Source organism: Cucurbita maxima, unplaced genomic scaffold, assembly GCF_002738345.1.
Source record: "Cucurbita maxima cultivar Rimu unplaced genomic scaffold, Cmax_1.0 Cma_Scf00006, whole genome shotgun sequence".
Classification (NCBI taxonomy): domain Eukaryota; kingdom Viridiplantae; phylum Streptophyta; class Magnoliopsida; order Cucurbitales; family Cucurbitaceae; genus Cucurbita; species Cucurbita maxima.
Window position 1 is genome coordinate 1,031,124 of NW_019272022.1, and position 21,944 is coordinate 1,053,067.

The following is a 21,944-nucleotide window of genomic DNA, read 5'->3' on the forward strand; positions in this document are numbered from 1 at the left end:
TTTTTTTTTTTTTTTTTTTTGATTAGCGTGGGTCTTTCTCTACTGCTGAGCGCCCAACCTATGGACTTTGAAAGGATAGGAGAAGGGAATAAAACAAAGAGACCGGGTGGGTTTTTTATCCTTCCAGTTTCTAGTGTCTTCTTGGATAGTTATAGCCGGGGAAGGTTTAGTCGCTTCTCTTTCTTCTCATCCTGCTGAATTACCTAAGGTGCTTGGAGAGGTAAATTGGGGAAGAAGAGGACTTGTAGGCCTAATTGACCCACATTTTTTATTGCTTTTATGAGTTCAGCTTGTCATTTAAGCTGATTATTATGCAATTCCCCACCAGTTCAATCATTGAATAAAATGTTGTCGAGAAGTTTCTTTCTCCCGAAAAGCTTCTTGCCCTTCTTCCTGTACTTGCCTACTTACAGGCTTAAAAAAAACCGTATCGGGCCTTACATCTATCTATAGTCCTCCAAGCGAGAGTTTGAGAAGAAGTTAAGTTGGATGAATCCCCCACTCTACCCCAATTCTTCTTTTCTATGAATAGATTCTCTTTCTCCATAATCGATGGAAGCCACGTAGGAAGGAGACTCTGAAAGAGCTTTGCGCCTGTGCGTGGTATTCAATTATGGAAGAGGCATTTCTCAGAAAGCAATTTACTAGGCCTTGCATTTTCGTCAGGTTCGGTTCATTAGCTTCTCTTTCATTTTCTTATTCAATCAATGAATGCTGCGTGAGTTTTCAGTGTTGAGTGTGTAAGATGAAATAATCCATTCAATATAGTATAAAAATTAGGCGCGATGTGTATAGTTTACCCCTTGAATATAGTTATCGATATATAGCTTCCACATATATGAACATGTAATCTCTGGTAGATTATTGGACTTGTATGTTTCCTAGTATGTTAGGTTGATTATTATTACTTAATTAGCATGTTGAGCATGTTATATGCCTTAATTCTTTATTATACATTGATTTAGGGGTTGGATAGCCTCCTATTTCTCAATGGTGAGTTGGACTAATCGTTATGTGCTAGAGAATGTGAATTATGAATTTCATAGATTATGAGCTACTGGTTACGTATTTGTAGTCTTCATGGGTTGACCAGGTACCTCGTAGGGACGAGTAGGTTGCAACCCCTATTTGTGAAATAACCAACAGAGGTTAGAGTCTACTTGTTACGTTTGATTTAGTTGTCACTCATAGAGGATATTACTACTATAGCACAAAATAAGGAGTGGCTAGTGGGGAGAGTCATAGCCTTTTTACTGACCCAACTCGAAAGGCGTAAAGGCAGATGGTTTACTGTTCTAGCCAGAAAAGGCTAAGTAACAGGTAGTTACTGTTCCTAAGATAGGTAATTTTACTGCTTTGAACCCTACGAGGGTGTAAGACAAGTAGTTTACTAACCCAACCAGGAAGAGCATAGTGGCAGATAGTTTACTGTTCTAACCCGTTGAGGGTGCACAAATAGGTAGCTACTGTTCCCGCTTGAAGTGGGTGTCGTGACATGTAGTTACTGATTGTAGGAATAGGTAAATGTTGCCCAGCACTACTAGAGAAAATCCACTAGAGAAAATGGAGATTATTTAATATATTTAGTTTCTTTTAACAAGATTGTTTAGATGGTATGATATTGTCGACTTTGAACATAAACTCTTAGGATTTTACTTTGTGCTTCCCCAAAAGGTCCTCATATCAATGGGAAGGTCCTCATATCAATGGAGATAGTATTATTGATTATAAACTGATGATCATTCTCTAAATTAGATGACGTAGACCTTCATCCAACAAGATCCATTAATAATGTATTTTTTTAATATTTAATTTAGAGGGGAATATTAAAAAAAAAATGATTCTAAAGTGATGCTTATTCTATACTTTAGACCACTCTATAAAAATAAAAATAAAAATAAAAAATAAAAACTTCATTTTAAAGTTTTCAAAATCCACCTGAAAAAAAAAAAAAAAAAAAAAAACCCGACATTTGTGTTCACCTTACTTTCCTCGTCACTATTCCGCGTCAAACCAGAGTTAATTAGCCTGTGACATTTTGCTCGTCTTTTCCACTCTCTCCTGTACCACCGCGAAGAACAAACAACACTCCTCTCTCTTTCGCTTTCAAAAATCTTGTGTAATCAAGAGGAAAAGTAAGTCCTCCTTTGAAATTCATTCAATATCTGTCGTTGTTTTAACATTTTCTTTCCACCCAGTTTAGGGATTTTGTATGCATTATTACAAATTCTATTTCTCAATGTTGCTTGATTTTGTAATTCATTTTCAAGGCGATGTGAAGTACTTCAGTTGTTATGGTTGATTCCAGATGTTGATCCAGTCTTTTCCCCACTCCTTAATGAACATTGTACTCAAAAACCTCAAATCAACCTGCCAAAGGATTTCACTGTCGAAGTCCTTTTCTATATTCCTTTACTTGTCTCCATACAACCTGCGAGGGCTTTTATATCGAAATTTGGCGCTTTAAGTTTCATGGGGTTCTTTTCTTTTCCTTGTTTTTTGGGTTCTTTTACTTGGGAGGAACTTTTATAGTGTCATCAGTTGTTGGTCAACAAGCTTTTGTGTAGTAGTGGTTGGTTTCTGGTTGATTTCCTTAGCTTGTTGTGCTATTACCAAAGACATTTATATGGATATTTCATGATATATTGCTTTGGATCCTTGAATGCTCAATAGTTAACGATGTATCATTCTGCAGTTCTTGTTTAATTATTCTCAATGTAATTTTTTAGATGGACTACAGCAGTGAAGAAGAGTCAGATTTCAGTGACTCAGAGATAAATGATTATGCGGACAAACCATATGAACAGCTGAGGACTGGAAAACTAGTTGTGAAAACAACAAATGGAATTCTTAGATGTCCGTTCTGTATGGGGAAGAAAAAACAGGACTACAAATATAAGGATTTACTCCAGCATGCTTCTGGAGTTAGTAAAGGCTCTAAGAACAGGAATGCTAGACAGAAGGCGAACCATCTTGCTTTAGCAAAATATCTAGAGAATGAGCTAGCTTCTGAAGCAGACCAAATACGGCGTCCGACTCCACCAGCTCCTATTAGTCGAGATTCAGAAAAGGAGCTTTATGTATGGCCTTGGATGGGAGTCATAGTCAATATATCAGTAGGGGAGGACAGAAAGTCAGTCTGCGATTCAGGGTATTGGAGACAAAAGTTTGCTAAATATAGGCCCTTAGATGTTTATACTTTTTGGAATGAGAAGGAATCCCATGCTCAGGCTGTAGTTGAATTCAATAATGATTGGAATGGTTTTGTGAATGCAACGGACTTTGAAAAATTGTTTGAGACCAACAATCATAGTAAAAAGAATTGGAAAACCAAAACAAATTCCAGCTTGGAAATTTATGGTTGGTGTGCACGCGCCGACGATTATAACTCAAATGAGCCTATAGGTGAGTTTCTTCGGCAGAGAGGGAAATTGAGAACGGTCTCAGACATTGTGAACGAGGCAACTCAAAGTAGGAATACGGTTGTGGAGAATCTTACACATGAAATTGATTTGACTAATAAAAATCTGGATGAACTACAATACAAGTACAATGAGAAGACAATGTCTTTAAGTAGGATGCTTGAAGAGAAAGACCAGCTTCACCATGCTTTTGTTGAAGGTTGTTCTTTTTTGTTTGTGTGCAGTGAATATATGCATGAGTGTTTAGTTTCCTCATGTTCTAGTATATTTTACTCAAGTGTACTATTATATTCACAACCAAAATATGAACGAATGTTCAGTTACATAACTTCAAGTTCGTATTAAAATGGCTTGTCTCTAAACCTCCTCCCATAAAGATGATGATCGTATTTGCAAAGAAAACACCATGTGTCTATTTATGTTGCATAACTCTGATACTGTGTCATTTGATGTTTATGATTTGTCTTATTCGGTTCAGAAACCAGAAAGACACAGAGACTTGCACGAGATAATGTTCGAAGAATATTAGAAGAACAAGAAAAACTGCACCAAGAGTTGGAGACTAAGAAAAAGAAACTTGATTCCTGGAGTAAGCAATTGAACAAACGTGAAGCATTGACTGAACTTGAGAGACAAAAACACGATGAAGAGAAGAAAAAGGTGATATGAGGCCTCCTGGTTCACATCTTTACCCTGTTATTGTTCATGTTTCATACAATGTTCTCTCATGTTTAAGATGATCTGGGGCTCAGTAAACATTAAGCTAATAGCTTGAACTTATGTATGTTTTACTATCAGAGATGTGGTTTACAATCATTTTTAATTTTTCTTGTTCTTCTAGAATGATATGAGGAACAATTCGCTCCAGTTGGCTTCTTTGGAACAGAGAAGAGCGGATGAAAATGTTTTACGCCTTGTTGAAGAGCAGAAGGTTTGTTCATTGTTAATGTGTACTAATTGTATGCATTATATTAATTTCCGCTTTATTTTCTCGTTAAAAAGCAATGATTCAATATTTTTTTTCATCCAGAGAGAGAAAGAAGAAGCTTTAAGCAAGATTCTGCAGTTGGAAAAGCAGCTGGATGCGAAGCAGAAGCTGGAAATGGAAATTCAAGAACTGAAAGGGAAACTGCAGGTTATGAAGCATCTTGAGGATCAAGATGATGTTGGAGTACAACAGAAGATGAAAGAAATGGATGATGATTTGAATCAAAAGGTTGAGGATTTGAACGATTTACAGGAGTTATATCGAACGCTTGTTGCCAAGGAGCGTGAAAGCAACGATGAATTACAAGAGGCCCGCAAAGAATTAATAACTGTACGTTCTCGTGCATCCCTCTATTAATTATGATTCTCTCTTGATGCACCAACTTATTCCTAATAGAAAAAAGAGATACAATCTTGAAGTCGTGTACTCTTTTCTCATGAACCAATGATTTTGCTGTGTAGGGATTGCAAGATCAATCATCAAATGGCCGTCCTAATATTGGAATAAAGAGAATGGGAGATATTGATATTAAACCATTCCAAAACACTTGCAAACAGAAATTTTCTCCTGATGAGGCAATGGTGCAAGCCTCCACTTTATGTTCCTTGTGGCAGGATAGTTTGACGGATCCAAATTGGCATCCATTTAAAGTTGTTACTATTGATGGGGATTCCCAGGTACCTGAATTTGTCTTTCTCATCATCCTTTTTGTATATTTAAATTGTTTGAGGAGTGGCCCATATTTCTTTATTAGTGCCTCAAAACTGGTCATAGGAGCTTGTAAACCTTTGGGAAATTGTATTGAAAGAATAACTTGAGGTTGGGATTACCTCCCTTCTCAAGCGTATTCAAGACGAAACCACCATACTTTCGCATACTTCCCTTAATGCACGGATGCACGAATGCACGATTCCACTAAAGTGAGCTTTCAAGGTTTCTGCCTGCAATCATCCGTTTTTTTTAAATGGATGTTTTCTTCTAGTCTCCGGTCTATGGTCTTTCTATCCATCTATAGCTATTTTATTGTGAATCTTGCCTTCACCCTTTCCTTAGCTACTCTTCAATGAACCCAAGTTTGGAGTTCATTTTTCAAATCCAAAACATCACTTTCATGGACATTATCCACATGGTACAAAAACAAACAGTACTGTGAAGCTACAGATCTCTAATTGATGGTCTTTTTTAGTTGAAAATTGTATTGTGAACTATATGATGCATGGCAGGAGAATATTGATGAAGACGATGAGAAACTGAAAGGTCTGAAGCAGGAATGGGGCGACGAGATATACAATGCTGTCGTTACTGCCCTGAAAGAGATGAATGAATATAATCCAAGTGGTCGTTACTCCGTACCCGAACTATGGAACTTTAAGGAAGGAAGGAAAGCTACTTTGAAGGAGGTCGTCAGCTATATTGTTAAGAGTATCAAGTCACTGAAGCGAAAGAGAACATGAGAGGAAGGTCCCTGAAGCAAAAAAGAATGCGTGAGGAAGGTGTTATCTCATCTTTTTTACTGTTAAAACCCATTTTTTTTTTAAAATTTCCTCACATAATCTTTTGTATGGATTAATTTTTAAGTACTTTGGCTAATCTCTTAACTATGGGATCGAAAAGGTCGAGACGTGGTTTGGTTAAGGTTTTATCAATATGCTAGACATTCATGTAGCGCCTTGGATATGGTTATGTGCTGATTGTTATTGAGTTTATAAATTTATATAACTGCATGATATTCACTTTTGTTTGTAGTATTTAGTCCAGAGGTAAGGACTTCATGCCAGGTGATCCAGTGAAGAAAATCTAAAGAAAAAAAGAACAACAAAATCGGTATCTCATATCATGATCATGATCATGTGAAATATCGACCTCTACTCTTGACATCTTATAATAACTGGATGCACAAAGGTTGGTTCAAATTAATGTCTTGTGAATTATCGATTTGGATGTTCTTCGACTCGTGAAATCTAATAGCTCTATTACCATTTCAACCATTCATCGACAAAATTCATCACATTATATTAGGGGCTAAATAGAAATGATATGAAATGCGAAGTGGTTTGTGAAACTCCATTAAGATATGCAAATCTGAATAAAAAATGTCTAAGTGACACTTCAATCTTGGATTTAGTCATGTTCTTAGTATGTATGAAAGTATGATATAAAAAATATGTCATAGAAATTTGAGCATGAAATGAACTGGTTTGATGTATGTAAGAGTACGTTAAACGTTATGGTACACTGTTATTGAGAAAATGAACCGTTGAGTTTTGATTTGAATGAAACTAAAAGTGTCTTTAGTATGATACAAAACACTATATAGGGAACTTATATTAAGATTTGAGCATGGGATGAGATGAGCTGAGAATTATGCCTGTTGAATGTTATGATGTTCACTTAAAGAGTACAAACTAAACTATGAACTAATTTGGATATGAGATTAAGACTAAGTATCCATGTTAGGTCGTCATGGTATGTCTTTAGTTTATGTGTGTAATTTTAGCTGTTATATGGGAACAATTAAGGGTGCACCAACTAGCCCTTAATCGTGAACCTGATGCGATTGTCAAGGGTTTAGATAGCTATCGAACTAACTTATGAACTTATGGACTATAATTTGTGAGGACTACAACTAGTAAATTTGTCAGTTAGCTTTCCTGTAGTGAGCCTGTCATGAACGGTAGGGATCCACAGTTGTACCTTGAAGTTGGTTGTCCATGATACTTATGATTATTGTTCATTCATGTGAGTTTATATGGGGACAATTAGAGGTTCGCCAACTAGCTCGTAATTGTAAACCTAGCTCGATTGTTAGGTGTAACGACCCAGATCCACCGCTAGCAGATATTGTCCTCTTTGGGCTTTCCCTTTCAGGCTTCCCCTCATCTGCTAGCGGTGGGCCTGAGTCGTTACAAATGGTATCAGAGCCAGACACTAGACGATATGCCAGCCTTCCCGCTATTCCCCGAAGGGGGGTAGACACGAGGCGGTATGCCAGTAAGGACGTTGGCCCCAAAGGGAAGTGAATTGTCATGTCCCACATTGATTAGGGAGGAGAACAAATCACCATTTATAATGGTGTGGAAACCTTCTCCTAGCAGACGCGTTTTAAAGCCTTGAGGGGAAGCCCGAAAGAGAGCCCAAAGAGGACAATATCTGCTAGCGGTGGATCTGAGCCGTTACATTAGGGGTTCGGGTAACTATAGAACTGGTATACGATATTTTATGACATATGATTTGTGCTATGTGGAAATTATTAGGAAGTTTGTCTGCAGTTGTCCTTTATTGAACCTGTTAGGAACGACAAAGGTAACATGCATGAACCCTATGATGATAGACTAGCAGAAAACAACTAACTAGGAGACTTAGAAAACTTTAGAAAATTTGAGGGCTTATGAAGGAGTAAAATTAGGATGTAGCCCAGGAAGAGCAAGAATAAGATATTGAATGAATGAACTAATATCAATACAACTTAATAATGAACTAAAAGCTACCCATAGCATGCTTATTGAGTATATTTTATATTCTCATCCCTGCTACTTCAAATTTTTTAGACGAGACATGATGGAGCAATCGAGGTGGAGACAACACGAGCTAAGGCTATGGAGTTTTGGGTCAGATCGGTGTCTTATACCCCCTTTAATACTATGAACTACCTATGTCGTGTTTTTGTATGTGCGTGGTTGAATTGAATTTGTTGGTTGGTATAAATGCATGCGTTTAAAGAAAAGTTTTAAATTAAAGGTTATTTTCAAATGCGAGTGGTTACAATTTATTAAAAACTAAATATTTATAATTTTGTGTTAGTTTTTTTTTTTTTTTTTTTTTAAATTGAAAAAACCAGCTCATCACGTTCTAGCTCTTTTTCTCCCCGTTGGATAACAGCCCACAATCCCCCATTTTCAATCCCTTCCCAAGTCTCCTCCCTCCTCCTCCACCTCCGCCTCCGCCCATCGCCGGATGGAAGCTTCTCCGATATACTGTCTTCCCAATGACACTTTCTATCAGATCTTCCTATCCCTCCCTCTCCGTCAAATTATGATCTGCCGTTGCGTCTGCAAGCTGTTTGACCAAATTATCTCATCCCCTTTCTTCATTGACCTCATCTCCATCCGTCCTCCTCTTCACCTCATCGCCCTTCGGCCCCCGCACCACCACCACCACCACCACAGTCACGAGCGCCTCTCTGCCGCCGCCGCCGCCAATTCTTGTCTCCACGTCTTTGACCCTGATCAGAATCAGTGGCTTCGATTCCCCCTCGATTTTTTGCCCTTTCGATTCCCTCACCCTGTCGCGTCCTCTCTCGGTCTTGTTTATCTCTGGGGCGACTCGCCGGAGTCTCCCGAGTCGAATAAGTCGCTTGTAGTTTGTAACCCTTTGACTCGCCAGTTCCGGGTCTTGCCGCAGCTCGGCTCGGCCTGGTCCCGACATGGCTCGGTTTTGGTTGACTCTGCTAATAGAGTAATGGTTTTGACGGAGCTTGCAGCTCTTTATTTCTCTGGGTCGAATCAGTGGAGTAAATTCTCTTCTAACCTGCCTTCGAAACCTCGAAGTCCTGTGTTGGTTTCTAAATCGGTTTATGCTCTTTGTGATGTGGGTTCTCCGTGGAGAAGCCAATGGAAGTTGTTTGCTTGTACTATTACTGATCTCAAGAGCTCCCAGAATTGGGGTCGGCTTGAAAGGCACGAATGGGGGGATGTTTTTGACATTTTGAAACGGCCTCGTTTGGTCCGAGGGACGGGGAACCAAATCTTGATGGTGGGTGGGCTCAAATCGTCGTTTTCGTTGACTGCTTCGTGCTCGACGATTCTGATTTTAAGGTTGGATTTGGATACATTGGAGTGGGATGAGGCGGGTCGTATGCCTGTTCAGATGTTTCAGTGCTTTCAAGGGTCAAGTAAGTTTAAGGTTTTTGGTGGTGGTGATCGGATTTGCTTCTCGGCGAAGAGAATGGGGATGATGGCATTGTGGGATCGTTGTTCTGGAAAAGCAGAATGGCGGTGGATATGTGGGGTGCCTGGATATAGCGATGGGCTTTACAGAGGATTCGTGTTCGAGGCAAGGTTCACGGCCCTGCTGCCTTAAGTTGCCTGCCTAGACGTGGTTTGCTTGCCAAGTAAAATTAGTGTCGGTAAGTTTGCAAACAAATTATTTATCTGGCAATCTTTACATTGAATTTGATGACCCTAGCTGTAAATTGCTGCATTTGTTGGGTTTTGGTAAGCATCCTGTAACCGTGCAAATGGCAAATGCCGTAAAATTTTATGGAACCTTTTAAACTAAGATTTATGAATCCTTCCCTTGTAGATGACCGTTATTAGGCTGGTGAAGACAGTTATGAGATGGTGCTTAGCCTTAGAAAGTTTGAATGGTAACTTTCTCCCTTATTTGCTTAGATTTATGTGCACCGAAAAGAAATTTTGTTAAACGGAAGTGTTTTGCAAATACGGAAGGATCTTCTTAAGTTTTGCAAATACGGAAGTGTTTGACCATGTCATCAGTCAATTAGCCTTGCTGATTGAAAAAGACAAGGATATCAATGTCATGGAAGAGAGCTAACTCCTTGTTGTTTGAAGAAGCCCTCCACTTCAATTGGTATTTTTTCACCAAAAGACCATGTCATCAGTCAATTAGCCTTTCTGATTGAAAAAGACAAGGATATCAATGTCATGGAAGAGAGCTGGAAATTATAAATGATCGTTATGAAAAAGATGCAAGGTCCTCTTGTTGGAACTTTTGGATATCATGACTAAGGAGGATATCTTTTGGTCCTAAAGATTAGATACTTGTGGCTCAAGGTCAGAGATGAATGCTCTTTTTTGTTTTTGGTCTTTTTTTGGGATAAGAAACAATATCATTGATGGGAGAAAAATCCTGATTCGAAGGAGATACCAAAGATTTCTTCATTGGGACAAAATAGATACAAAAGTATAAGACTTAGAAAAGAGAGATCATTTTATACCAAGAAATAGCAAAGCATGTAATACCATCCTAAAGATGGTCAAAATGCCTCTCCTTTCTTCAATAGGTTCTTTGGTTCATTCAATCCAAGTGACCCAAAAGAAAGCTTTCATAAAGTTGACCTAAAGGTGCTTCTTCTCCATCTTGAAAGGTGACCTAATAGAGTGGATCCAAAGAGGTGATGGGCTTGTTGTGGGTATGGTGTCAACCAATCAAAGATGTGCATAAGATCGTTACAAAAAGAAAAGGCGAAAGAACAAGTGTGTAAGATCCCTCGTTACTAAGATCATTTTAAGTATCTGTACTGGTCTAATTAGAGATGGATAAATTGTGCTAAAATTTTCCTCTCCATCTTTTTTTTTTTGTATGTTATAAGACAAAGATGAACGATTTAGATTCTAACTCAAGGGCCATTTTGATTTCCTTGTTCACCATTCATAGAAGTATTTTATAGAGAGAATTGAGTTCCTTCCTTCTCCATCCTCCCTTTTATGAGAGGGAAAGACTTTTTGAGACATGTTGGGGTTGTTTTGTGAGGTTAGTGGGGAAATAGGAATAATTGGGTATGGAGAGAGCTTGAAAGGTCTTCAAGTGATGTTTGGGCCTATATTAAGTTCAACGTCTTTTTGTAGACTTTGGTGGCAAAACCATTTTGTTACTATCCATTAGGTCTTGTTTTACTTGATTGGAGACCCCTTTTTTAGTTTGTCACATTCTCCTTTTTTGTGGCTCTTTTTTTGCATGCAATGTGTCACAATCATGCTTGTTCTGGACGTGTTTCTCATGGTCGTATGCCCGTTCCACCCCGTTTTTACCTTGCTTTCATTGTTTGTTTTTCATTTTAGCATAGTTGTTTACTTTCCTTATATTTTTGTTGGTGTATGACACCTTGCCTCATAATGCACTATGTGGGTACGACTATTTGTCGATCCTTCCTACCGAGAGTTATACGCAATGAATGCTGTTATTATCCTTAATTGTGTGCTAGATTACAACAAACGTTTTCTCAAACATTTTCCAACACCTTTTCTCTAACATTGTTTTCTTAACTTGTTTTCCTAGAAAAGGGGTGGAGGTTGTGAGATAGGCCCTTTGTACCATCAACAATCCAAAATTCGAGTTGGCTGACTTCTCAAGAGCGAAAGTAAGTGTTGTGCTTTGTAAGTCTTGAAGAAGTGCGATGGTGACAACATGCTTTTGTATTCTTTAATTTTTTTTTTTTTTTTTTTTCTCAATGGAAGTTTAGTTATTCATCAAAAAGGAAGAAAAAAGAATTTATGGAGTAGGATGTCTTCGATGGAATCACTAGTCTTCAAATACCACGGCTCCCGACCCTCATGGTTCCTCTTCTAAATTCTTGAAAAGTTTGCACAACACCTACATGTTTGAGAGCATGACGATGTTCTGTATTTTTATTTTTATTTTTGCAGAAAGACATCTCTAATGCCATTATCAACTAGGGGTTTTCTCTCTTTTTCCCCCAAAAGTGGATACCAAAAATGTTAAAGATTACACTACTAACTAGTGGTCCCTGTAAAACCGTGACTAAGGTGATTGTTGAGAGGATGAAGGAAATTTTGCCCCAAGTGACTATCGAACTTGTAATGCTTTTGTAAGAAATCAACAAATGATATACTCCACTGAAATGGCCGATAAAGCTGTTGAGGATTGGAAAAGAAGGAAAAAGCTAAGGAGTTATTATAAAAATTGACCTCGAGAAAGCTTACAACCATGTTGAGAATAGTTGAATTGTGTTAGGAAAGCATGAGGACACATTTTCTTTACATGTATAAATTTGGGTTTATGGGCATGTGGTTGAAGCATTCCTCTTTTTGAACCGGTGGTGGGAGGGTCTCCATTAGGATTGCCTTATTATGCTTTCGTACTTGAGTGTAAAGATTTGAAGGATCATCTTGGGGTTTGGACCAAGGAAGTGTTTGACCATGTCCATTGAAAAGCCGCGGTGACTTAAAAATCAAGGGTATTGATGTCATGGAAGAGAGCTGGGAATCACAAATGACCATTGTGATGCATGCAAGGCCCTTTGGTTGGAACTTTTTGGATATCACGAACAAGGTATCTATTGGTCCCCAAAGATTAGAACACTGAGCAAGGATTACACGAAAGATCATAAAACTAAAAGCTTAATTTTCCAATAAAGAAAGGAAACGAAAAGATTGAACAAGCCTTTTGAGTTTTCAAGTCGGCTGTTTGGGGAGTTGTGTTAAGGTGGTGAGATTTGTCATTTTGGTTCTTTAGTTGGAATTAGTGGCATAGGTTAGGGATAGTCTTGTTCTAAGGAGGCATGGTTCAAGCGTCTGCTGGGGAGTTGTCTTGGTTTCAACTGATTTCAAACTCACAAGTAGATGTAGATAGTAAAGAAGGGGGGATGTTTTCACAAAGCTCTTTGACAGATAAGGACTGCTTGCCAATTTGCCACAACTAACCTATTCCTCATCCCTAACATTTCTTATTGTAAAAACGAAAGATTTTGAATTCATCAGAAGAATTTTACTTTTCAAATTGTTGAATGATTTGTGTCTTCTTATGTTGTTCTTGGATGTCAGAGCTAGAATACAAAATATAAAAGTTGAAGCTGGCTTCTGAATTACCTATGCATTGCCTACATCATTATATTCATTAGTTAAAATAGATGGGATTGAAGGATTTGTTTTGAAGTTATTTTGCCGGTGACAGTGACTGCGTGAAGCTGGATTGTGGTGAGTTGCCCTTCAAATATATTGAAGGATTTGAGAACAGATTCCTGCTTGACTCGACTCGGCTCTAGATCCTATGTACAGCATGACTTGACTTGACTCGAATTATACGGTTTGCAACGGAAGTTTGTAGTCATCTGAGAGGCGACGAGGGAGAATTTCTAAGCTATTTGAGTGTGCCTCCTGTATCTGCTTCTTTCAGGCAAATATAAAATGAAAGCTTTGATGAGAGGTTTAACCACGTAGATTAATTGGTATTTATTGGCATTGGCTTTAGTTGTTGTATACATGTAGATATGCCACGGAAGCTACTGATCTTTCATATACATCTGTTAGATCATAATCTTCTGTAATCTTATACATTTTTTATTCTTGGTTAGAGTCCGAGCTTTAGTTGAGAGAATATGAATGTTCTTTCATTAAGCTTAACATGACAAGCTTAAAGATCCATGATAGTGGCGTTGAGACTCGACATGGGAGTTCTCACTCCCAAAACACGTTTGTTGTGTCTCGGTGTTACTCGATTCTGTTTATGTACTTTATGCAACTTGAGAGAGAAAATAGATTTTTTTTCTTACCTTAATTTAGTCTCCAATGGCCAAAACCTATGAATTAACTCCAAATTAAGAGTGTTGACGAGTATCATTCATAACAAGAATCTATTAAAGCTTACAGGTAGGTTATTGTATGTTCACTCTTAGTTCATGTATATCGTGAGGTAGCATTTTGTCTTATAGTCGAGCGTGTTTTTGGTTGAATTCGGAACGTTTTATCAAATCAAATTTGGTAAAAAACGAAATTGTTGAGAGTGGGATTTGAACCCACGCCCTTTCGGACCAGAACCTTAATCTGGCGCCTTAGACCAACTCGGCCATCTCAACATCTTTATACTCTGAACCATAAAAACAAAATAATAAATAAGATAATAAAATCCTTTTGTTTATAATAATTTTATTCTCAAAATATATGTTTTTTTTAGCTATATGCATTGTTTAAGAAAATTTCAAACCTTACATTTTAACATATTTCAATTATATAATTTTTGTTGAAGGTTAACCCAAATGATATAATACTAAGTGGATTGGCATAAATTGGAAATTAAAAAATAATAATAATAACAATTATATAAGAAAGAATAACTTCTAAGATGATGTAGGGTTACTTTTTGAAAACACTTTAGGCTAATTTTCATTAATTCCTTTCAGCCTTTTTTTCTTTTTTTTTTTGTATTTTTAATTCCTAGTTTGTTCCCAAATTCTCTATAAATAGAGAATTTCTCTCATTTATTTATTTATTAACTTTGATTCTTAATAATGCTTTGAGATCCACTTTTTAGAGAAAACTCTCTTTAGTTACTTAGGCTTCACCATAATCAAAATCAAAATCAAAATCAAAATCAAAATCAAAATCAAAATCATTCACCATAGAGTTGAAGGAACACCCAAACATTTGCTACCAACACACATTTAGCCCAACTTTCTACTAATTTTACCCTAATTCATAAAGAAGAAGGGTGTTGCTGCTTTGGGATCAATATCTAACTACAAGTATAAACACTATAATACAAAAATGGGAAAGGATGGGCGTCTCATCATTTAAACAACGATGAATCAACAAGTGAAAATTCCACAAAAATCGTCAATCAAGCAGACTATGGAGCCACAAAATTAACTGCAATGGTTCGAGCAAGCATTTTGATCAGAGTTGCCAATCTATGGAGCCAATACCCAGCTCCTTGAGAAGCACGTTTGTTCGAGAAAAATGCCTGTAGAAAATCCACAATTGGCGGTAAACAAACTTGATGAAAGAAACCATTCCAAGGGAAATGAAAAGGCATCCATCAACTTTGCCTTATATTAGTGAATTACTTGGAACATTTTCTCTCTGAAAATTATAACCTTCACTAACCTTACAAACGTGTTATGTATATACACAAAATACCAAGTCGTACACTAGCAAATGTTGTTATTGTAAGAACCATATTGAAGGGAAATGATGAAGTACAAAGGTGAGAGCAAATCCCAATTAATATTTGAACTAGAAGGAAGGTTTAAAAAATTTATAATGGAATTAAACAACGAAACTAACCTGCAACCAAAGAAGCCTCTGTTGGCCGACAAACCAGAAGGATGCGCGGCTTTGAGAATATGATGTTTTTTCTCATCAATTAACCTGTTCATACATCAGATTCTATGTGAAGTAGGACGCTATTACCCCCCCAAAGAAGAGGAATTAAACCCCTTTGATGATGCTCTTGTAAGTTAATTATCAAGACAATAGAACCTAAGCTGTTCTAAGCTAGATAAAGTAAATGAAAATTGCACCGTGCTGATTTTAAAGCTCAGCAAAACCATGCTTTCTCAAATAGTTTCCTGTTCTTCACAGGAAAAATTTCTATACTTGTAAGCTTAGAACCAGTATAGCAAGATATGTACCAGACTACTAAAGTATTTACCACACATCCCCTAAAATGTGGGTGTGGCCTTCATATTTGCATGAGATATGTGAGTTATTAATATGAAATGCAATTGAGTAATATAAGGAATATTACCAGTGGCACATCCAAAGTAATTTAATAAGTTCGTCAAAGTTGAGTGGTCAGCCTCTCAAATTAATTTTCCTTTCTAATTTGGTAGTAGCTTTCATTAATTTCTACCATAACAATCCAATCAAGTTGGTATTAAAGCAGTTCAAACTTGAGGATTCAGAGCCTAGGATAATATGCTGACATTGCAGAGCATTTTAGAAGAAATGGTGAGTAAATTTGCAGCACTTTGGTAGAAGAAAAATTATCAGATGAAAACAGCACTCCAGGCTTTGGAAGAGGGGCGATGGTTTTGGGAAATAATCCAAATTCAAGAGGGTGAAAGTCATATTAGAGAGGTAAAACACAGAGTCACGCATGCCTGAAGGTCTTAAGAGTTCAGGGAGGAAAGCAAGAACCAATTTGCTGCTGAACAAAGAAAATGATGCACACGAGTCTTACTCCGACTAATGAACCCAAGAGTCTTACTCTCGCTAATGAACCAACGAAACCACAAAGCAGCTGAAAACAAACACACCTAATAGCATGCAGGAATTACAAAGTTTTCTTACTCCTGACCCTACTGTTCTTATGATGCAGAGAATTTGTGATTAGGTCCCATCCAAGGCCAAACAAGAGAAATCCATTCCATTAGTTGAGAGAACACTCTAAAATTGAAGTTCTATTTCAAAATAATATTCAAGAGTTTCCTCACAATCCTGAAACGTGGCTACTTATAGGCTTGCAATACAATTAGCAAACGAGTTGAATGCAAAATACTAATTTAAAACTAATTAGTCTAAAGCTCACTTAACAACTAAACTAATATTAACCAAGTTATATTGAGTAACTAGCATCACCTAATGTAGAAAAAAGACCTATCCTCAAGTTTGAGGTTACAAAAATGAAAACTCTCTCCTCTGCTCTTTTGAGTGTGGTAAACTCCAATTGAAAAACCTTGGTGCAATTTTGTTCTGAATCGAGATTGGAATTAAATAATACTCCATGAAAATCTCTCGAAAATGAAGTGGAAATTTGGCTTTGAGTGACCAACTAATGGGCTCAATGCTATAGTCACGATGGTCTCACGTACGTTTAGGATTAAAAAATATACAAAGCACATTTTGTTTTCACATTTCTTTGCATCAGTGCCACAATGTTTCCACTTTTTTTCTTTCCTTTTTTTTCTGCGTTGCAGTGTGCCCCTCAGATGACATTGTGGCGCCGTAAACGTTCCTATCCAACAAACCAGAATCCTCCTATGAAGATGCAATGTTCAAAATAAACCCCCTGACAAAGCTGTAGCAGCAAAATCTTCCCCCTCCAACAATGCCACAACATCTAGCATCTTGTCCTTGTCTGACAACATCAAGCTCTGACAAATTAGTCCCCTCTGATGAACCAACAGCCTCTAACTAAATAGTAGCACTCAACAACTCCATGGCGATCAAAACAAATCTCTCTGACAAAGCCCAAAAACAAAGGTTCCCCCCTCTAACGATGTTGCAGCATCTAGCATGGTATGTTCTTGTCCGACATCGAGTCACCTTCATTTTCCTCTTCTTTTTTTGACTTCCTCTTTTAATCCTTGTCGTTTCCGACTTCCTCTTCATCTTCCTTGTCTTTTTCGATGTCTTTATCTTCAGCTTTGATTATTATATCAGCATCGTCTTCTTCAACTTTTTTAATGTAACTATCTTCGACTTCTACATCACTATCATTTGCTTTGTCTCTGCCCTTGTAGTTAGTTAGGCTGATTTGGAAGGAATTCTTTAATGGTACACAAAGAGCATCTAATCTTTGCAAAGTTGTCGAAGTTGACTATGAAATTAGTTGAGGAAGTGTGGCGTTTCTTGTTTTTTGATTGCTGAAACATTGGTTTGGATGGTTTGGAATGTTTGGATGGGGTATGATGATAGTGGATTGATGAATATGGAAGTGATGAAGATGAATATGGTGGTGGTAAATACCTAGACAAAGAAACAAATTCTAGGAGTCTACTGTTGATGTTGCCATCTTCGACCACTGTATATAGTTTTGTACCTCCCCAAGAATCTCCAAGGGCTCTCGTATCAATTGATGTAGTGGATTTGAGATTAGACTGATGTGAGCGTACTAGTAAGGGTATATATTGAGAATATTAGTAGGGTATTAGTAAGAGGTATAGTGGTAATTAGCCAGGGGATCTTGGTTAAAAGCAAAGGGAGTTGAGGTTTTAAAAGGGGATCAATTTGAGTGGGATTATCCATTGTAGGACATTGGAAGAGAGATAGCCCTCTCGAAAAGCTATTGTTATATTGCGACTTATTTGAATATTGCAATATATTACTATCTTGCGACTTATTTGAATATTGCAATATATTACTACCTTGTGTTATCATTGAGTTTCTGTATTTTCAGTGCTTGGGTACCTAACAGCTAAATCATAGCCAAACGAAGAAAATTCATTCAAAATTTGAGAGAACACTCTCTACAAACAAAGTTCTATAGGTACCTAACAGCTAAATTATGGCCAAACAAGGAAAATTCATCCTAAAAGTTGAGAGAACACTCTCTACAGACAAAGTTCTATTTTCTTCTTAAAAAAGTCATGTTTCAAATAATATTCAAAAGCTTTTTTATAATCCTAAACAGTGGGAATTTATATCCTTACGATAAAATTAACAAGCAACGTATCAAATCTAAAATATTAATCAAATACTAGTTAATCTAAAAGTTAACAGCTAGTGCTATGGTGCTTTATGAACTTCGCTTGGAGTTCACTATGCATTCTCTATCGACCAAGCAGCCCAAAAACACATGCCCTCTAAATGGCCTATCTCCAGATCTATGTATTCTTGAAGTCCATTGATCATAGTTCAATTCCCATTACTTAGTCTCACGCCTACTAATGTTTCTAGAAGGATATTTTAGGAGAACTTTTAGAAGATTTTTTTACTTGCATTCCTTTTAAGCTTTCTAGAATAGGTTGGTTGTTCTAAATAATATTATATTATTTAGAGAATCTAGGCTGGTTTTTGGACTCCTTGACTATATAAACCCAAGTGGTACTCTTGTTTCAACAAATTGAAGTTGAAGCCTTGTGTTTAGGATCGTATGTTTTGAGGCATTCAAGCTTCATTAGTCACCAAACTTGTGGAGTGTTTTAGCCTTGTGTTAGCAACTAGTTCGCTTAACCCTTGGCCTTTAAGGTAAATCCATTCAAACCTTTACCTTGAGTCGATCCAACTTGATGCATAGGTGTTAAAGCTTGTGTCGGTGAACTCCAAGGCAAGTTCATAGAGTACCATGTCAACTAGACTAATATTAACTAGATTATAGTAATTATCCAATATTTCATCCTACATCACTTCATCTATAAAAATAAATTAAGTCTTCAACCGAAAGTCCTTTGTCTTTATTTCCTGTTCCCAATTAAATTTGTAATGGAAAATTCTGATCAATCTACGAAATTTACATAGAAGAAGCAAAAATTTTAACTTCAAGGTCACTGATTTTCTTTTTTTCAACAAGAAAAATTAAAAGGTCGTTGTTTATATTTTAACCGTGATTCGATTATTACTTTGGTCCTTTCCAGAGTCATGCACTCCCGCTAGAACTAATATCATACAATAGACGTACCTCAATTTCGCTTGAGCTGAGTTCCCCCAAAGGAGAAAGACAACCCCTTCCTTCTTTTGTGATATTGTCTGGATGACAGCATCGGTGAATTGTTCCCATCCTTTTTTAGCATGAGAGTTAGCTTGATGCTTTCGAACTAAACAGGAAAACCCAAAATATTTATCAAAAAGTAAATGCAGGAAAGCATGTATAGTTACTAAAAACAAAATAATGTAAAACTCTTATTAATGTATGGGAACAAACAAGAAACTTCATCCTTTAAAGTGTTGATTCTAGCAGTGGATTCCTTCGAGTGTCTATCAACGTCTTGTGTTTTCGGTTCTTTTTGGTTTGGTTATCAATCTTCGAAAGGACGCTTTGGCCTCGTCTTTGGGTCTGATGTTATTGGCTTTTATAATGGATGTTTTGAGGGGCTGGAGTGTTTGTTAGCTTGTTCCCCAAGGGCTTCCATTGCAACAATGTTATGTTGTTACTTTATAAAGCCTGTTGTCGAAGATCACCCATTTGGAGGCCTTTTGCTGTTTTTTCTCCCAGGATAAGGTGGTAGTTTATGAGCAAACTTGGGAAGATTATAATTTTTCTTTAGTTGTAGCTAATCTCGGCTTGAACAGTTAGCTGCTGGAAATGGCTATATATTAGCGCAGTTGCTCTTTGTGACGGTTTGGTGATGTTTGATGAGTTGTTGGTTTGATGTCATAGATGTTGCCGACGGCATTAAAGTTAGCTAGTATCTTTTAAGCTGGAGCTATTGAAAAAAATTTTAGATGGTCAAAAGCAAAACTCATCAATGAAATATTTGTTTAAAAACAATCACAAAGAACATAACAAGGCATTATACATATTACCTCAACTTCACTTTACTGATTTTAAAAATGGAAGTACATTGATAAAGAGGGTATGGAACTTAAGGTGGAAAGAAGATTATTACCTGTGAGAACAGCATTAAGCAACAAGACTCCCTACAATGTATATAAAAATCATTTTAGAGAACAGAAGAGTGAAAAAGACACCAGATAGAACTTTGACCACATTCTTACAAAATAATTTTTTCAGATATTAGATAATTAGTATAATTTAGTTAATATTAGTCTAGTTGACATGGTAACTAATCATGCATTTTTCCACGCAGAAAAGTTCTCCCGAATTGATCAACTATCCTATGAAGCCAAACAAGCCCAGATTCCTAAGAGTAATGTCATGAAAAACTTCATTTAGAATGCTTTGCCAATATGAACTACTAATTGTATGATCCAATCTCTCAACTTAGAGAAGTCACCTAATAATTACAACCCAAATTTCCAACTTGAATTAATGAGTTTTTTTAAAAGAAAAAATATTGAAACCAGCATAGCTTATTAGTTGTCTTCATGTTCTTAATTCAAGAAAAGGCACTCGATTTCAGAAAATATTTTTTCATTCCCTTAGCAGTCACCAAAATCAGAACCTTATGACGAACCATATCTATTATATAATCCATCTATCCCAAACCTATATTTACATATCTTTCATCTAATGAAAAATAAGCAAGATTTTTATGACATATACTTTAACCAAATCAAACAACTAGAATCTGCAAATAAAGATGAAGTGTAGTCAGAACTGTGCCCTATTTTCCATGATGAAAACCTCTTCAACGCAAGTTTTAAGACTATTCTAAGCAAACGAAGTAAAGACCAAAAGCATAAAGGCAAACATAAGAAGACAATGGTGGGTACCATTTCTGTAGCCCCAATATATTAGAAGTAGCTACATCTAAGTATGCATTTCTAAGTATTTAGAATAAAGAGATGAGTGACAACAGCACCTGAACAGCCCATTTCTTAAGATTTCCATGGGACGGGATGGAACAACCAAGATCTTCCCTCAGTTCCTTGAATATGTTGAGAAGACTTGATGGGATTTTAACTCCTTCAGGAACAGAAAAAGAAAGACCCATAGCTTGACCAGGCCCATGATAAGGATCTTGACCGAGAATAACAACTTTCACCCTATCGAAAGGGGTAGAATTCAGAGCATTAAAGATCAAACAAGGAGGAGGATAAATAGGGACACCGCTGCTGCAAATCTCCGTCTCTACGAACTTGCAGAGGTTAAGAGCATAGGGCTTCTGGAACTCTCCGGGAAGGGCTTCGAACCATGTCTCGTCCACCAAAAGCTCCTCCAACTTCACACATCCATTCTCCCATTTGGAAACCCTATCTGAGGAAATTTTGAGATTGCGGTTCGATCTGGCCAACCATTTGTTGGTTTCCATGCGGGATTTCTGAGAGGAAGAGATGTCCATCGAAGAGGAAGCCAATGTGAGCTCTGAATCGCATTTCTCGTCCGTGGTTGCAAGGGTTTTCAGCGTCTGTGAGGTTTTTAAGCGTTTGGAAAGCGCTGGCTGGAAGATGTCGATTAGGGTTCTGGTTTTGGATTTAAGTGAAGCCGAGGAGGAAGCCATTTTCGGTCTGGTTGCTCCAGTAGAGTGGAGGTGGAGCAGGCTTTAATGGCGGGAACCAACAGAGAATCCGCTAAAAGCTTTCCACCCTCCCCGCTTGTTTGAAATTTGATCGTAGCCTATGGGATATGCATCACCCCTATTAAAAGAAATTATGTAATATTAAAAGAATAAAGAATATGTATTTGACTTTCTACCATATGAAAAAAAAAAAAAAAAAAAAAAAAAAAAAAAAAAAAAAAAAAAAAAAAAAAAAAAAAAAAAAAAAAAAAAAAAA

The 21,944-nt window shown here is 37.1% G+C and overlaps 3 protein-coding genes and 1 non-coding gene across 15 annotated transcripts; 2 read left to right on the forward strand and 2 right to left on the reverse strand.

The window, feature by feature from the left end:
* Positions 1-1,964: 1,964 nt before the first annotated feature.
* Positions 1,965-6,143, forward strand: LOC111480543 (factor of DNA methylation 1-like). The gene is made up of 7 exons (XM_023125645.1): positions 1,965-2,135; positions 2,730-3,621; positions 3,901-4,082; positions 4,264-4,353; positions 4,453-4,740; positions 4,872-5,087; positions 5,634-6,143. Exons 2-7 carry the CDS (start codon positions 2,730-2,732, stop codon positions 5,862-5,864), a joined length of 1,899 nt encoding a protein of 632 aa, XP_022981413.1. The 5' UTR covers positions 1,965-2,135; the 3' UTR covers positions 5,865-6,143.
* A 2,119-nt stretch (positions 6,144-8,262) lies between these two features.
* LOC111480606 (SKP1-interacting partner 15-like) lies at positions 8,263-13,311 on the forward strand. Of its 12 annotated transcripts, XR_002717871.1 has the most exons (5): positions 8,263-9,535; positions 9,712-9,775; positions 10,517-10,625; positions 11,428-11,509; positions 11,796-12,041. XR_002717871.1 is itself a non-coding variant. In XM_023125749.1 (2 exons), the coding sequence occupies exon 1, from the start codon at positions 8,365-8,367 to the stop codon at positions 9,487-9,489; it is 1,125 nt and encodes a 374-aa protein (XP_022981517.1). In that variant the 5' UTR covers positions 8,263-8,364; the 3' UTR covers positions 9,490-9,535; positions 13,063-13,311. The 12 variants fall into 12 exon arrangements, 1 of the variants encoding a protein (XP_022981517.1); XR_002717875.1 differs by lacking the exons at positions 10,517-10,625; positions 11,796-12,041 and adding an exon at positions 13,063-13,311; XR_002717870.1 differs by lacking the exon at positions 10,517-10,625.
* A 571-nt stretch (positions 13,312-13,882) lies between these two features.
* On the reverse strand, positions 13,883-13,963 carry TRNAL-AAG. Its single transcript has one exon. It is a non-coding gene; the product is annotated as a tRNA-Leu (tRNA).
* Positions 13,964-14,486: 523 nt separating this feature from the next.
* On the reverse strand, positions 14,487-21,793 carry LOC111480636 (uracil-DNA glycosylase, mitochondrial). The gene is made up of 5 exons (XM_023125785.1): positions 21,032-21,793; positions 20,156-20,186; positions 19,228-19,363; positions 15,171-15,254; positions 14,487-14,847 (listed from the first exon to the last, which is right to left on the reverse strand). The coding sequence occupies exons 1-5, from the start codon at positions 21,668-21,670 to the stop codon at positions 14,781-14,783; spliced, it is 957 nt and encodes a 318-aa protein (XP_022981553.1). The 5' UTR covers positions 21,671-21,793; the 3' UTR covers positions 14,487-14,780.
* Between the last annotated feature and the right edge of the window lie 151 nt (positions 21,794-21,944).